Source organism: Alexandromys fortis, unplaced genomic scaffold, assembly GCF_014885135.2.
Source record: "Alexandromys fortis isolate MF-2015 unplaced genomic scaffold, M_Fortis_MF-2015_v1.1 scaffold_117, whole genome shotgun sequence".
NCBI lineage: Eukaryota > Metazoa > Chordata > Mammalia > Rodentia > Cricetidae > Alexandromys > Alexandromys fortis.
Genome location: NW_026068015.1, coordinates 4,752,407 through 4,768,674, shown reverse-complemented (window position 1 = coordinate 4,768,674; position 16,268 = coordinate 4,752,407). Strand labels below are relative to the sequence as shown.

At 39.0% G+C, this 16,268-nt stretch overlaps 1 protein-coding gene across 1 annotated transcript in view; it reads right to left on the bottom strand.

The window, feature by feature from the left end:
- Nucleotides 1-5,307: 5,307 nt before the first annotated feature.
- The window catches only part of Qrfpr (pyroglutamylated RFamide peptide receptor), a 47,983-nt gene continuing 37,022 nt past the window's right edge, over nucleotides 5,308-16,268 (bottom strand). Inside the window, exons 3-6 of the mRNA XM_050162343.1 lie at nucleotides 15,390-15,451; nucleotides 9,355-9,590; nucleotides 7,554-7,651; nucleotides 5,308-6,852 (exon numbers count right to left, since the gene is read on the bottom strand). Coding sequence (XP_050018300.1) covers nucleotides 6,500-6,852; nucleotides 7,554-7,651; nucleotides 9,355-9,590; nucleotides 15,390-15,451 — 749 coding nt within the window. The 3' untranslated portion in view covers nucleotides 5,308-6,499. The remainder of the gene's footprint in view (nucleotides 6,853-7,553; nucleotides 7,652-9,354; nucleotides 9,591-15,389; nucleotides 15,452-16,268) is intronic.

Here is a 16,268-nt window from a genome sequence, read left to right as displayed (position 1 = left end):
GTGTGGTGGCTTCATTTGTGCTACTGCTGTGGCGGCTTCACCACCATTGCTTGTGTCAGAATCAACACAGAGTATCTTCAGAACTGCCAGGGATCCATGAGCAAAACCTATCCTAAACTATCCTGAAATGAGTTTTTATATATCATGTCTGCTCATTGTCATTGAAGATATCCTGGGTATAAGTTAATGACAGATTGTAAACATTAAGAATTTCCTTTGCTATTGAAGTAACTTATTTTTTGCTTCTTTATCAAGTGTTATCAAGGACCATATCTTATATACATATTTTTAAAACTTATAAGTATTAGAATACATTTATTATATTAAGTATATTCACACATTGTCTAACCTGTCATCCATTGGAGAACACCTCAGCTGGGTCCAGGTCTGACCCTTTGCTAGTGAAGTATCATTCAATATGTATGTGCTGTGTTTCATTTAAGCACAAATTGTCAATTTTTCTAGTATAAAAATCCAGCAATGGGGTTGCTCAGTCAGAAAATAATTGTATATTTAGATTTTTCATTATATTTTTATTTATTTGCTTTGTGTGCATGTGTGCACATGTGTTCGGAAAGAGGCATATGTGTGCCACAGCAAGTGAGTGGAGGTTCAAGGACAGTTTGGTGGGAGTCAATTCTCTGCTTCTACCATGTGACCACAGGAAACAGATGGGCTGTTAGGTTTGGCAATAAGCACAGTTATCCACTGAACCGTCTCACAGATGATTCTTGTTTAGTTATTGCTCTTTGATTTGATGTATACAGTTATTTATGCATAATAAAATTCACCACTTTTGCCATTTTAGGTATTTGGTTAAATTGTATCAACTGCATGCACATTATTAAGTACATAATTATTAAGATGGATCATCACTATCCATCTCCATAAATTTAACACTGGAAAGTGTAGCACCTTGACCCCTGCAACTCCTCCTTTGTTTTTGACCCTTGTCAACATGGAGCATTCTAGGGATTGTATATCAGAAGTGTCATACCAGTCCTGGAATAGAGCTAAGTGGTACAGCATTTTCCTACCAGGTGTGAGGCCCTGCATTTGAGTCCCAGTATGAAAATTAGATGGGAATGGAGAGAGAAAGGGAGGGTAGGAGTAAGAAAAAGAGACATTCTATATTATATCATATCATATCATATCATATCATATCATATTATTTGTTTCTTTGAATTTGTATCCTCTCATTCTGTATATTTTAAGGTTAATTTGAAGCATAAGCATGATTCCACATTTCCCTACTCTTTTTTTATTTCTTTATAATAAGAGCCCACTTGTTTGTTCCCGGCTGCTCAGCTCTGAAACAATCACACAGAAATCGTATTATTTACAATACTGTTTGGCCAATAGCTTAAGCATATTTCTGGCTAACTCATATCTTAAATTAACCCATCTCCATTAATTTGTGTATTGCTATGAGGCTGTGATTTACCTGGTAAAGTTCCAGAGAGACTGTTTCCTGCAGGGCTACATGGCATCTCCCTGACTCTGCCTTCTTTCTCCCAGCATTCAGTTTAGTTTTCACTTCCTAGCTCTATTCTGCTAAGCCACTGGCCCAAACAGCTTCATAGTGTTGCTTTTATTTATTAGTGAATAAAGAAGCTGTTTGGGCCAGTGGCTTAGAAGAATAGAGTTAGTCAGGGAAAACTAAACTGAATGCTGGGAGAAAGAAGGCAGAGTCAGGGAGACACCATATTGCTGTTAGCTGGAAACTTGCCAGTAGGCCATGATCCTCATGGTAAAATATAAAATAATAGAAATGGGTTAATTTAATATGTAAGAGCTTGCTAGGGATATGCTATAGTGATTGGTCAAGCAGTGATTTAATTAATATAGTTTCTGTGTAGTTACTTCAAGAGTCTGGGTGGCCAGGGAAGAAACAAGCATCCTCCTACAACACTTCTTTATTATTTGTTTTTATTTAAAATTTTTAATTCATTTTGCATACCAACAACCACAGTTCCTTCTTCTTTTCCTCCTCTTTCCCCTATCCATTCCCCAGAAAGGTTAAGGTCTCCCATTGTGAGTCAACAAAGTCTGTCACATGGCATTGAGACAGGACCAAACCCCTCCTCCCTACATTAAGGCTGAGAAAAATATCCTACCACAGGGAATGGGCTCTAAAATCAAGCTTATGCACTGGGAATAGATCCTGGTTCCACTGTCAGGGACCCCACATACAGACCAAGGCACACAATTGTCACCCACATGCAGAGGGCCTAGTTTGGTGTTATGCAGGCACCCTAACTGTTGGTCCAGAGTCTTTGAGGTCCCACTAGCTTGGAACAGAGTCTCCGTGGGTTTCCCAGTTATGATCTTGATACCCATTTGTCATGTAATCTCTCCTCCCTCTCTTTGACTGGACTCTTGGTGCTCTGGCCAGTGCTTAGCTGTGGCTTTCTGCCCTTTCTGCCATCAGTTACTGGATGGAGGTTCTACGATGACAATTAGGGTAGTCACCAATCTGATTATAGGATAAGGCCAGTTCAGACACCTTCTTCACTATTGTTAGGAGTCTTAGCTAGGGTCACCCTTGTGAATTCCTGTGAATTTCTCTAGCCCCAGGTTTCTCCCTAATCCCATAATGGCTCCCTCTATCAAGACCTCTCTTTCACTGCTCTCCCTCTCCCCTCTTCATCCCTCCTCAATCATCATCCCTACCCAAGGTCATGGAAGATCTTTCTGTTTTCTGATATCTTCTTCAGTTTCTTTCTTCTAAGACTTAAAGTGCTTGTCATACAGGTCTTTCACTTGTTTGGTTAGAGTTACCCCAAAATATTTTATAGAATTTGTGGCTTTTGTAAAATGTGATGTTTCTCTGATGTCTTTCTTGGCCCATTTATCATTTGTATATAGGAAGGCTACTGATATTTTTAAATTAATTTGACATGAAAGAAGGACACTCTGGGACTTTGAATACCTATCAAACGTTCTTAAACTGACATTGTATATTAAATACCTAGAGGAAACATCAGAAATATGTGTAATTATAAATTTATGTCAGAAACGCCAAAATTAAGAATAAACCAGTCACTATGCAGACTTCCAATAATCTATGTCCTATCAGATTTTTACCAAACAATTCTCACAGTTGTATTAACAGTGTTAAAGGGGAAAATGAAAAACAACCTGAGAAGAAATAAATTCCAGTTATATTATTTGTAAGCCTGACTCTTTAAACAAGTCCTTAGGACTTCTCCTTGAGTACAGGAAAGGAGTCAGAAGCATCCAGAGGGAATCAGAGTGGTGGCTGCTGCCGCAGGAGAAGGGAAAATAAAGACGTCATTTAAGGTCAGTTTGTAAGCTAGAAGACACATGCAAACTGGTTGTGGATATGGTTGCACATCAGGAAGATGCTTAATGCTAGTAGATTCACACTTAAAACATTTCAAAGAATGGAATGTTTGCATTATGTGGATTTTTTTGCCACTGGAAAAGAGAATTGGAAAAAATATTTCAAAAAAAAGTTTGAACCAGGATAGTAAATAAATGGCAGAAGGCAGAAATATCCTCACTCTATCAAAAACTTCACAGCACAGAAATTTAATATCCCATAGCCAGCTTCTGGCTAAGGACTTTTAGTGCTTTAAAAACATCCATGCCTATCTCAGGCCTTTTAAATTGATGGAATATGATGAACTGTTTGCATCTTCATCCTATGCATGGCTCCCATTTCTCATCATCTCCAACACCCCCTTAACAACATGGCCAATTCTCACCAGCCCCAATTGTTTTCTTTAATTTGTGTGCTGCATCTGAATGCCTTTATCTCTTTCTTACAACAAAGATTGCAATTTCAGGGTGAGTGTTTAGTTTTGTTAAATTTCCAGTGTTTTAGCCAAAACGATGTTTGTGTTTCACTCTTAATCTCTATTAAATGAGGTGTCTACTTCTTTTTTAAAATTATGCTCCCAGAACAAGCAAATTGATGTATTTTAATAGAGACTTAAAGTAAACATGTAAATTAAGAAATAATTTATATATTAACAAAATTTGAAGGAATACTTGTAGGAGTGATGGGTACACAGCATCTAAAGAAAGTTTTCTGCCACTTGATAAAGTGATATTAATATCCAGAATCTGTGATAATCTTCCCAAATTAAACATTCCCAATAATCCAATCAATAAGTGGAGTTAATGGTTGAATAGATGGTTGTTGAGGAAGGAAATTCAGATACTGGCCAGTGTACATATTAAAAAGCACTTGGTATTCTGAGGCATCAGACACTTTCATAGGATGGCAATAATTTTTTTTTATTTATTTATTATGTATACAACATTCCTTTCATGAATGCTTGCATGCCAGAAGAGGGCACCAGATCTCATTATAGATGGCCGTGAGCCACCATGTGGTTGCTGGGAATTGAACTCAGGACCTCTGGAAGAGTAGTCAGTACTCTTAACCTCTGAGCCATCTCTCCAGCTCCCAGGATGGCAATAATTTTAAATATTCACTATTTCCTAGTACCTAAGTTTGTTAGGCTCTGCTCTGCTCTGGGAATTTTTTAATGTTCAATAATTGAGAAGCTAATACCTGATAACATATTTTCCACTGTCATATTTAGAATAGAAATTGTACAGATATGGCGAAGTAAAGGCAACCAAAGGCAGTGTTTCAAATTCATGTTAGTATTTGCTGTTTCTAACAGGATAGCTAGGCACACAGGCAGACAGTTCACAATATGACCCAAACAATCCATTACCAAACACATAAACCAGCCTCCCTCTCTTTGATGTGCTAATTTCCCTGTCATATTGCATTTCCCCTCCCCAATATCACACATTATTTCATCTTCATATTTTCCGTGCATGCTTTTACATGACACACTGGAAGTCTACCAAGCAGATGGTAGCCTCAGTTTTCGGTTCTCAGGTCTTAAAGCTTAAACCACAAAGTAGCCTCAGTGATCCTGGCATTTTTGTTAGCAGCTGAGAGGACTCAAGGCTGGAAACTGGAGGCAGAAAAAACATGTCGGTTACAGGGCTACGACCTGGCTTTGAAAGTTTTAGATATTGGAAGGAAAATGGTCCTATGCTCTGATGGTGGGTGACCTCTGAGTCTGTGACATGGGGGAGTTTGAACCAACAAGAGAAGATTTGAGGGAAGAAACCAGAGTAGATGAATCTATTGAGTATCCCAGCCCACCTCTTGGGGGCAGCCATGGAGCAGCAAGATTTTACAGGCACTATTCAGTTATACCTATTACACTTATATAAGGGCAGGTTGTTCATCCCACTAGTGAGAATAAGTGGTTGAAAAATACAAATATTTGTATTTTAAGTCACTTGGTGTGTGTGTGTGTGTGTGTGTGTGTGTGTGTCCTGTCCATACATGAGGTCCCTCAAGCTATTCTTCTGAGTAGAGAAACCAAATGTATTTATGAGGGACAAGTTGGACAGGGTCAAGACAAGACTCCCAACAGGAAGAGAGGGGAAGCTGGGGACATGAGCAGAACAGTGCTTCAAAAGGAAAGACTGCTTTGCTCGTCAAAACAATTTTCTAATTGTGTCTCCTCCAGTTTCCATAGAGACTTCATGGGATAGAGCATGCATCAACTGCAGTTTACACCAGAACAAATGAAGACTGCAAAAATGGTAAGAAACTTGTCAGTCACCACAGAAATGGTCACTCGGGGCTCTAAGAAACTCCACCCCCATGTACAATATTGCTAAGCTACTTAACGCTTGGCTGCTTCTCCATCTTCTTAGACTTACTAGCTTTGGTAAGGGCTTCATTTGCAAAAGAATTAGCATAACTTCAACAGTCATGTGCGATGCTCAACTACTAAATTAACATTCTAGGAGGAAGATGCATTTCTCATGTTTTCATTCAATTTAGCAATACATAGAAAGTCATATCACATTGACCACATAGACAAAAATTACTAGCAAGAACATTGCTTTTTATACAAGATTTTTAAAGCTCCACTTTAGGGCAGAAGAGATGGTTGCTCTTCCAGAGAACTCGGGTTTCGTTCACAGGATCCATGAAGCAAAAGCTCACAACCTTCTGTAACTCCTTTTCCAGGAAATCTGATGCCCTATTCTGGCCTCTGTGGGCACCCAGGTATGCATATGGTACACAGACATAAACATAGATAAACCAGTCATAAATGCAAAATAAAAACAAAAAACCTCACCTAGGAATCACAAGAATGACTCAATAATTTGTAGTTCATATGTATTTTCCACGGAAAAATATTTGGTCACAATCATTAGTAAGTACGGTTGTTATTAATTCGGCTTCTTGAGACAGGATCTCTTGCAGGCCAAGTTACCCTAAAACTCATTATGCAGCTGAGGACTACTTTAAATTCCTGATTCTGCTGCCTTCACCTTTCAAGAGTTTGCCAGCATTTCTAATGTAAAAGCTCTCAACATTTTCTCAACGTAATCTTCTTTCAATTACAGTATGACAGGTACTAACTCTGAAGACTCCATTAAAATTAATGTCTACATCTACAGCAGAGTTCTCAGAAATTCAGAACTAAAGAGGACAGGAAGCAACTTGTGATGTTTTCTTCTTCTTTGGCTGTTCACACCACTTGACATTGACGTTGGTGTTCTCAAATACTTCTCCCTTGATCTCTATGGGATTCTCTCCATCAGCTAACTTTGCTCTCCTCTGCATAGCCATAGCTCCTGAACTTCCATGCCTCCATGCTAGAGAGGTTTCTTTTACTATGCAATAGCAAACTGCTGACACAAAATTTTTTTTGAAGTTTTCATTCATAAGCGCATAGACAATGGGATTACAAATGGAATTGAAAAATCCAATTATTTGCACTATGGCAAAAATCATCTTGATTGTGACTTCATCATATTCCTTTTCAAAATTACCTGAAATAAAATAATAGTTTAGAATGCTTGATCAAGAAATAACAGTAAATTTTTACCATAAGTATTTCTAAAGGTTTGTTCTTGTGCAAGTGGCTAAGGATGTGAAACATTCTCATAATGACTTTGAAAATGCTGTCTAGTACCTGGATCAAAGCCTCTTTGGAATATGCACTCACCATGCATTGCCTGGTGCCTGGCATATATGTAGGATTCATAGACTTGCAATTCAATAACACCAAGCCTCACATAAGCACAGTTACCCTTCACATGTTCTTTTACACTCCAGAAACACAATTGTGTTAGGCACCAGTGAACAAATGAAGGAAAACTGCATCTAGGCATTGGATTGGACTCCTAGCTTCATTAAATTCACAAAGTGCAAGTCAAGGTTCTACACAGAGAATGTTCTCAAGGTGTTTCTCCATGCTAAACAGCATAGGGAGAGGAGGGGCAACATAGGAGAAACTTGAAAAGCTTTTCTTTATCTTTTGTAACTAATAATGACTTAATCCTAGTTGTGCATCACCTGTGTGATGACTTGGTATTCTTTAATACACAAAGGCAATGTTTAGTATTTGACATTTGATTAGCCTAATGAACAGCAGTCAGTGAGAAATCAATGATTTAATGCATGCTCTAGTAGGAAATGAACTATAAACTCTCTAGAAAAGGGAAAACAAAGAAGAGTGACAGGCACTCACTGTATTCAATCATCATGTGAAAGACATGGAAAGGTGCCCAACACACAGCTAAGAGAGCCACCACTGTCACCATCATGATCACAGCTCGCTTCTTCCTCCTAGACCCACAAAGAAACATTGCATTGATTGGATTGGCCTTAGCAAATGCGTCAATGTGCTATCAAATGCATTTCTGTTTGAACCTACTTCATGTAACCACACTTTTTCAAGTGTTGGTGAACTTCCTGAGGCTGCTCGTGGGCAGATTATCTGCTTCTCCTCATCTCTACAGTCTCCGTACCTCACACACCCCTGTGATAAGTGCTCAGTCTGGAACTCGGCTAGACTACAGACATACGGCTTTCATTTCCCCAATAAGCCAGTGGACAGAGGCAGAAACTGGGGAAAGTGAAAATTTAATTAACAATAGGATGACTAATAAATGATGTCCTCTGGGTTTAAGTTTAGGAGTGTCTCTTCAGGGATGTGGATTCCATTCACTCAGCATGTGTTTAAAGCAGTACTTATGAAATACAGTAAGCCTCAAGGATAGAACTAAACTTTATAATATGATCAGCCAGAAATTCAAGCTGATTTTCTTCTTTCCTCCAAATTAGATTTACATCTCCACAGGTTTACACATGTGTGTTGTGGGGTGCTGCAGGCCTGCTTTTCATCCCGCCCGGCTCCCGCACGGCTAGCTTTACACCAGAAACAACAACACACAAACTGTATTCATTTAAACACTGCTTGGCCCAATAGCTCTATCCCTTACTGGCTAACTCTTGCACCTGGACTAGCCCATTTCTAATAATCTGTGTAGCATCAGTTTGACCGGGAAAGATTCAGCATGTCTGACCTGGCAGCTTGCTTCATGGCGTGCGTCTGCCCGGGAAAGGGGAGCATGGCGTCTCTGCTCCAGAGAGCAGAGCTGTCGAGTCTGAGCTCACTTCCCCTTCCTCCCAGCATTCTGTTCTGTTTACTCCACCCACCTATGTTTTAACCTATCAGGGCAAGCAGTTTCTTTATTACTTAACCAATGACCTTTCTCCATCACATGTGCCTGTTGCTTTCTATTTTAAAAGTCCAGACTCACCGTCTGTCATTTCAGTTTAACAACCCTTTCTTCTGAGGAAGTGGTACCACTAGATCTGGGGGTGCTCAGCTGTCCTCTGGGGACATGGTACCCATAGGTCTGGGTGTGCTAAGCTGTCCTTGGGCTCCATCATGCACTCAGAGGAAAGTTTCCTTAACTGGTCACTAGAGGTCACTACATACTAGAAGAATTCATGCAATCCTGTCAAGTCACTAATCTAGGCAAAATTCTGCTTGTTTGCTTAACAGTCGTTCCACATAGACTATTATGTCATGGAAATAAGAAATACAGCAGTGACATTTGTCTTGAAATTGATGCTAATAAATAAAATGAGATATCACTGCCTTTGAGTTAAAATACAAAGTCTCAATCATAATCATTTAAAATAAGTTGCATTCTGGAGTTTCAAAGGATTTTCACATCATCTCAGTAGTTTAACATTCTTCTCAAGTGGGAAGAGCTAAGGGTAGATGCAAACATATGCCCTTGTACTTGTGCAGAACTCGGGGTCCTCTGAAGCAAGGATTTCTGCATATTTCTAATGCTGTTGGCAGAGGGGGAGCACAGTGGATCTTGACACCACCCCATAGCATCACGGTTTCAATGAGCCCATGCTCTCAAACTGAGTTATCGATAATGCTCAGACTGAATTACCCAGGCAACTGTCCCTTCAAGCACCACTAATAAAACAAACTTTAACACTGGCGAATACTTTCATAAACAGACCTGGCTATTTTGAACATCTCCCTTCCGTGAAGAGTTTGGAGCGCTGAGCTGTCCCCTACTCTTTTCTTGATCCAAAGCTCATAACCGATTTTACCATAGAGGACGAGCAGCAGCAAGAGAGGCAGCAGGAAGAGGGTGACGAGGATGAAGGTGGTGTAGATTTTCTGGTGCGTGGGGCTGCTCCACTCCTCCAAGCAGCAGATGTGTTCTTTTTCATATAGGAAGTCATATTTAACCTTTACGGTGAGAACAAGAAAGTTACAAAATGCAATAACCGGCATCCAAAGAGCAGAATGCAGCCAAGTGTCATCCACTGTGACCTCTCAGAGACCTCCCACATGGTTACTGATGAAGTTTTTAGAATTTGAATCAGCCTTTACAGTTATTTTATTGCAACTGTAGGCTTTCCCTTGATTACTAAGGCTTTGATTTTGTACTTTGTGCATTTAAATGGAATGCAGGACTGTGTCTACAATGGTCACTTTTTAAAAAACCTGTCTCAACTTCTGTTTCACTGGCCACAAGTTTTCAGTTAGCTGAGAGAGTGCACATGGGAAAATACTGTGTATCATATGCTAGTCAGATTAATATTAATTCAACTGTTTCATTTGCTTTCTCAGGTTCTGATGAAAGAGACTTGACAAGCATCAATCTTTTTCAAAGCAGAAGGAACATGGCCATGTTTTTACCATTATTATCTGGTTCATGTAAGATTGTAAAGGCAGCTGGTAGTTTTCAAAAGCTGAAATGAACAAGATACTGGATTTAAACTATTGTCACATTATAGGTATTTTGATTGTATTTGTTTAACAATTAATTTGCTGTTCTGAGTCCAGTGCCCTCACCTTCTAAGTCCTAAATTCACTGTTTACAGCCATGATAGATAGTATTAAATGCTAAAATGCTCCTTTCAGATACAAAGTGAACATTTAAAATATATGCCAAGTCTTATCATTGGGATAGGCATGCAAAGGAACGACCTTATCAAATCTCAGTCACTGTGGAGTTCCCGCTGACATATTTATAGTCCTAGAGAGTCTCATCACCAATTTTCAGCATCAATTCAAAGGTTAAGATCATTTGAGTTGTGGTTCAGATTTTATTGATGAGTAAAACTATGAATGATAACACTTAATGGAAATAGATATGAAAATGAAATTATTTCTGACGCCATGTGGGCAGAGCCCACAAGGGTCAGTGACCATAGCGGTCATGTACTTAAACACCCTGAAAGCTCAGTGGTAAACTGTGATGGGTTCATGAAATGCCAGAGATAAACAAAGGATCCCAAATACATCTGAATATAGATTCATGGCAACCAGTTTTACATTCACTTTGTGAATTTTTTTGTTTGTTTGTTTTTTTGTTTTTCGAGACAGGGTTTCTCTGTAGCTTTGGTGCCTGTCCTAGAACTAGCTCTTGTAGACCAGGCTGGCCTTGGACTCCCAAAAATCTGCCTGCCTCTGCCTCCCGAGTGCTGGGATTAAAGGCGTGCACCTCCACCGCCCAGCTCACTTTGTGATTTTTTATAGCTATAAGGAACAAACTGAGAGTCTTGCATACATGCAAGATAAGTGAACTACTGCTATAGAAATGAATACTTTGCATTGGTATGGGTCTTGGCTTATTGATACAAATTTAAGGTCAATTTTGTTATATGTATATTTCTGCTCTTGATTAAGATTTTGTGTTTGTGCAGCTCATTTGAAAATGTAATATATAATTAAGGAATACAGGTTAATAGGTAGTCATCTATAATAGCCAAGCTTGTAGTCATGTTAATTAGGTTTTCTAGATGTACAGAGATGAGATACATTTTAGATAGATAGGTATCCTTCAAACCTTTCAAAGACTTACAGAATATGGTATTTAAATGTTTTAAGAACTTAGGACTTTTCATAACAATGAGACTCATCTACTCCTAGCAGCACCAATCTACTTCAAGAGGATGATGGTCATCAAAGAAGCTCTCTTATAGTTTGCTAGCTATTTGGTTAAGAAACTACTCTTGCCTGCACTGCTTGATGGTATGTTGTATGAACTGGACACATAGGAGCCACAGAAAAATGACTGCTGAACTTGCCTAAAAGTGAGACAATCCTTCAGGGTTTCTGCTACATGAAAGAGTCTGCCAGACATTCTGCAGGTCACAGAAGGAAGTAACTGGCACACTGCCCATATAGGTGGAAATGTCTTTGAATTTTTCTTTTTTATGGAAGAAAGTATCTGCCAGATACTTTGGGTCTGTAGGCTGAAGATGGGTGTGCCAATATTACAGAAGAACTTTGGGTGACTGTCCAGGTAGCAAGATGTCTCTGTCAATTCTAGAGTTTTGGAAATTGCTTACAATGCACTTCATGTTTACTTAGGGACCATTATATCTTTCTGGAGTCTTTGATGAAGTTGGAGAATAGTTATAATTATAGTATTTTTAGTTATGATAAAAGATAAAGTAAATATAAATATTATTACTGTAATTCTTGCTTGATAACTGTTTTGTTGTATGTAATCTTGCTATATTAAAGTTAAAACCTTTTTTTATTTAGACAGAAAAGGGGAGGTGATGTGGGATTCCTCTGTGTATGCTATGAATACCATTGGTGAAAAAAGAAGCTGCTTTGGCAGAATTGAGTAAGAAGGGAATGCAAGATTGTAAAGGGTCCATAGGTTGAATTACCTTGTTTATAACTCTTAGATCTTTCACCATTATGCATTCCCAAGAGAATGTTGAGCACCAAAGACAGTCTACTTGGAGCTTGTTTTCTTCTTGGCAAAACTGGCCTTTGGGCAAAGGACTGTCCATTTCTCAACCACTAATAAAATGCATGGTATCCGGAAAGGACAAGCAGGATACAAAAAAAAAAAAAAATAGACTGCCAAACTTTGCCAAGACAGGGTAAGATGGTCCTGAAAATTTTTCTGCCTCTGAAAATAATCAGTCATTTACTCTAAGCCTTACTCTAAGTCATTTACTCTAAGTTGGTTGCTCCAATGTTGCAAATGAGACTTGGGGTGATTACCCAGGTAGTCAACTGTCTCTGTCATTTATTGCACATTTTAGAAGTTGCTTGATTGCACTTTCTATTTACTCAATTAATATTATTTCCCTTCTAAGGTCTTTGATAAGGCTGGAGACTAGATAGTTGTAGTTACTTTTCTCTCATGATTTGGTCAAGCCATTTTTAATACAAGACTTAGGCTCCTTAGGATAGGATAATTACTGAAACATTTAGCATATGTTTCTTGCTTAATATTGTTTATGCTAATTTTTATACTTGATATTTGTTCTAATTGTATATAGTTTTGTATTAGGCTTAGAATTCTCTTATTTATACAAAAGGGGAGGTACTGTGGGAACTCCGTCAGCCAATAGCCTTTAAGATAGCAGCTGACTTGGGCGTTTACTCTCATACTATAAATGCAGCCATAAAGCTTGCTCGCTCTCTCTCTCTCTCTCTCTCTCTCTCTCTCTCTCTCTCTCTCTCTCTCTCTCTCTCTCTCTCTGGATGTGGTTTCTATTCTCCATTCATGCAGAGGACTGTGATCTGTGAGTCTACCCCTGAATAAAGAATCCTTTATTATACTCAATTCTGAGCTAATGTGAGATTATTTTACAGTGTCCATCTTCATCCTACCACTGAGCTGCACCCCTACTCTGACTTTGCTATTTCCAGGCACATATTTCTCTAATTTTTCACCTTCATGATTGTAGCTGGGGTTGAGATCCATCTATATTTTCACTTCCATCACAACCTACTCCAACTCAAGATGGCCACGTCCCTCATCCAAGCCAAACTTTGCTGCTGAGCACAACTCAAAAGACTCATGCCACTAAAGCCACCCTGATCCAGAAAACATAAATCCACTGGGCAAGCATTCTGCAATTCCCTGTCCCCTGTCCTGAGTAAACTTTTATCAAGGTACCCCAAGAATTAGGGAGACAGTATTCTGATGATGTCTGGGGTCCTGCGAATTCACATTTTTATTCACTGGGGAGAAATAAGGACACTTTATATTGAATCCTTCCATTTCCATCCCTAAAGACTATGAGTCAACTCAACCATGAGAGAGCCCAGAGAAAACAACAAGATCACAAAAGACTGGCTTTGATGTTGTCTATCATTTGTGAACATGATCTGGTTCTTACACTCAATTGCAGTCTTTCTAATGGAGTTTCAAAATGATCCTGGATGCACATTAGTATATTTATTTCAAAAGTGAAACCTGAATTTTTCCTGAAGAAACAAAAAAGGGTTTGGCTGAGTTTAGCAATGAGTATGGCTTTGCCTATTAGATCTGGAAGATAAATTCTCTACAAGTGAAATGATTTATATATTTAGAACGTTTGATAAGACATTTTTATTAAAATGGTAAATCTGTTTGATTTCTGCGGGCAGGAAATGAGCTCCAGGATTGAGAACTAGATTTTGTCATTTATATATTTCATGTTGCTGGAGGTATGGGGTGGCACCAGCAGAAGGAGGCAGCCATAGCGGCTATAGGGATGAGTAATGGGTTGGAGAATAGAGGCACAGCTAGAACTTCACAGGTGTTATCAGAAATCCCAGACAGAAGGAATCAGTCCTGGGCAGCACCCATGTCAGTACCAATACATCTGCTCAGTTTTCACTCCTTTCTTTACTGTACTGAGAGAGGTGCCAAATGTGTAAAAAGAAGCCTAAAAGCATTTTAAGTTAAGGGGAAGACAAAATTTTAAATAACTCCAATTTTAGTATGTGTGTTGCCAGAGTATGTGTGACTGGGACACTGACCTTTGTGTCTTATAGCAGAGAAGATACCATTGTTCTGACTGACAGAAGCCACAGGAGTTTAATTACCTGAGTGAATTTAATTGTAAGTTTCAGGGTCTGCTCAACGTTTCATCCATATTTTATTTTGAAATTCTCAGGGGATATTTTCGCAGGTGGCAATGGAAAAAAGCCACTTTCTGCTTTCACAGAGGCCAGCTCACTCAGTGGATCAGTTACACAAAGAATACCAAGACACTTCTTATTTTGTTTATCCTTGCAGTTTTAGTATTACGATGTGTACTTGCTGGGCAAGCCCTCTAACACTGGGACAGCCCCCTCGTCCTTGAGCTACTTTCTCCAATGTACTTTCATATCAGGTCTCATTTGGAATCCTAGGTAAAGAATGTGGTATACACAGGAAGGATTCAGATTTGCATGTCTGTATTTAAGAATACAAAGGAACATATTGTTTTATAAATTGTATTCCAGGCTGTGTGATGAATGCCCTATTGTCTTTAAAGACAAAGACCTGTGTTACACTACAAGTCATGCTAATGTACACCTCAGGAGACAGGCTAAGCTGTCCGGAACCACTATTCTAACCTGATCTTTCACTGTAAATTCCTTCACATGATGGAAGAATCTTACAAAAGGTGTGGGAAAAGACTAAAGCAGGAGAAAATCAAGACCTGGACATGATTCTAATTCATATTTCCATTTGCTAGTGGCTAGGACAACAGGAAAAATCAGCTACCAAGGGGACAATCTGTTACAGCTTTGGCTGACTTAAAATTAAAAAAAAAAAAAATCAGCCAGGCATTCATTGATGTTGCACACCTTTAATCACAACACTCTGGAGGCAGAGGGAGGTGGATCTCTGCATGCAAGACCACCTGGTCTACAGAGTGAGTTCCAGGACTTCCAGGGCTACACAGAAAAACTTTGTCTCATAAAATAATAACAATAATAACAAAAACAACAACAACAATGACAATGTCGAAACAGTCATTGAAATCTCATGTAACAGGACTGGGATATTAGAAAAAACATATTAAGCTAAGAAAATGGGAAGAAGGTCATTTTGGAACTTGCTTTTTGTAATTTTAACTTTAAATATTAGTGGTGCAGCATCCAGTAGACTTAAATAAAAGAGAAGACAATTTGAAAACATCATCTGATTTTACAGAAATGGATGAGGTCATATATACTCACCATAATATTCTCCAAGAAAGGAAAATAAATATAAGAAGGAGGGTTGAGAAAATATCTCAGCTCTGAGCCTACCTCAAGTCGCTGTACATGCCACATGGGTGATCCTATGATGATGGCCACAAGCCACACCACACCTGCAACAATATGACAGTTATCAAAATGCAACATAGCTCAGTAAGCAACATGCATGCTTAACTCTCTAATCATAAAGATACCTGGTCCCCTTTGCTCCCATCTTCTCTGTCATCGAGTATAGCAAATATCTCCTTAAAGGATCTCTGTCCTTCCACTGCTTTGGAAAGCAGTGCTACAATAGGAGAGAGAGAGAGAGAGAGAGAGAGAGAGAGAGAGAGAGAGAGAGAGAGAGAGAACCCACGTGTGTGAGGATCATAGAGAAGAACATTGGATCTCATGATCTAGCACTTTCTGCATTATTGCATTGAGATGGAGTCTCTCACTGAAGCTGGAGTGCATCATTTTCAGCTAGACTGGCTGGACAGCAACCCCAGTAATCCTGGGCTTACAGATGTATCTGGTCATACCTGTCTTTTTATATGGGTTTTGAGCCCTCATGCTTGTACAGAAAACACTCTTATCTACTGAACTGTATTCCTAGGCCCTACATTTTTTTTTTTACTGTTAAAAACTCTTTTATATGACTGAATTGCCTAGAAGGTAAAAAATCCAAATTCTATAGCAGCAACCTGATAATATCCTCATTCTCTCCCTTCACCAGTGCAGGTCTTCCCACCTAGACTCTACTGGAAAGGATTTTGTTCGTGTCCATTCTTACATCCCAGAAACCCGTGCCCTGCTCCACATCATATTTGTACCTTGCATGGGCCATTCTGTCATCACTGTGGACTTTGTTCTGGGATAGCTTAGAAGTCAGCTTCCCTAGGTAACTTGAAGTTTGCTGTGATTTCAAAAGGAGCTTTGTTTGTTTAGCGA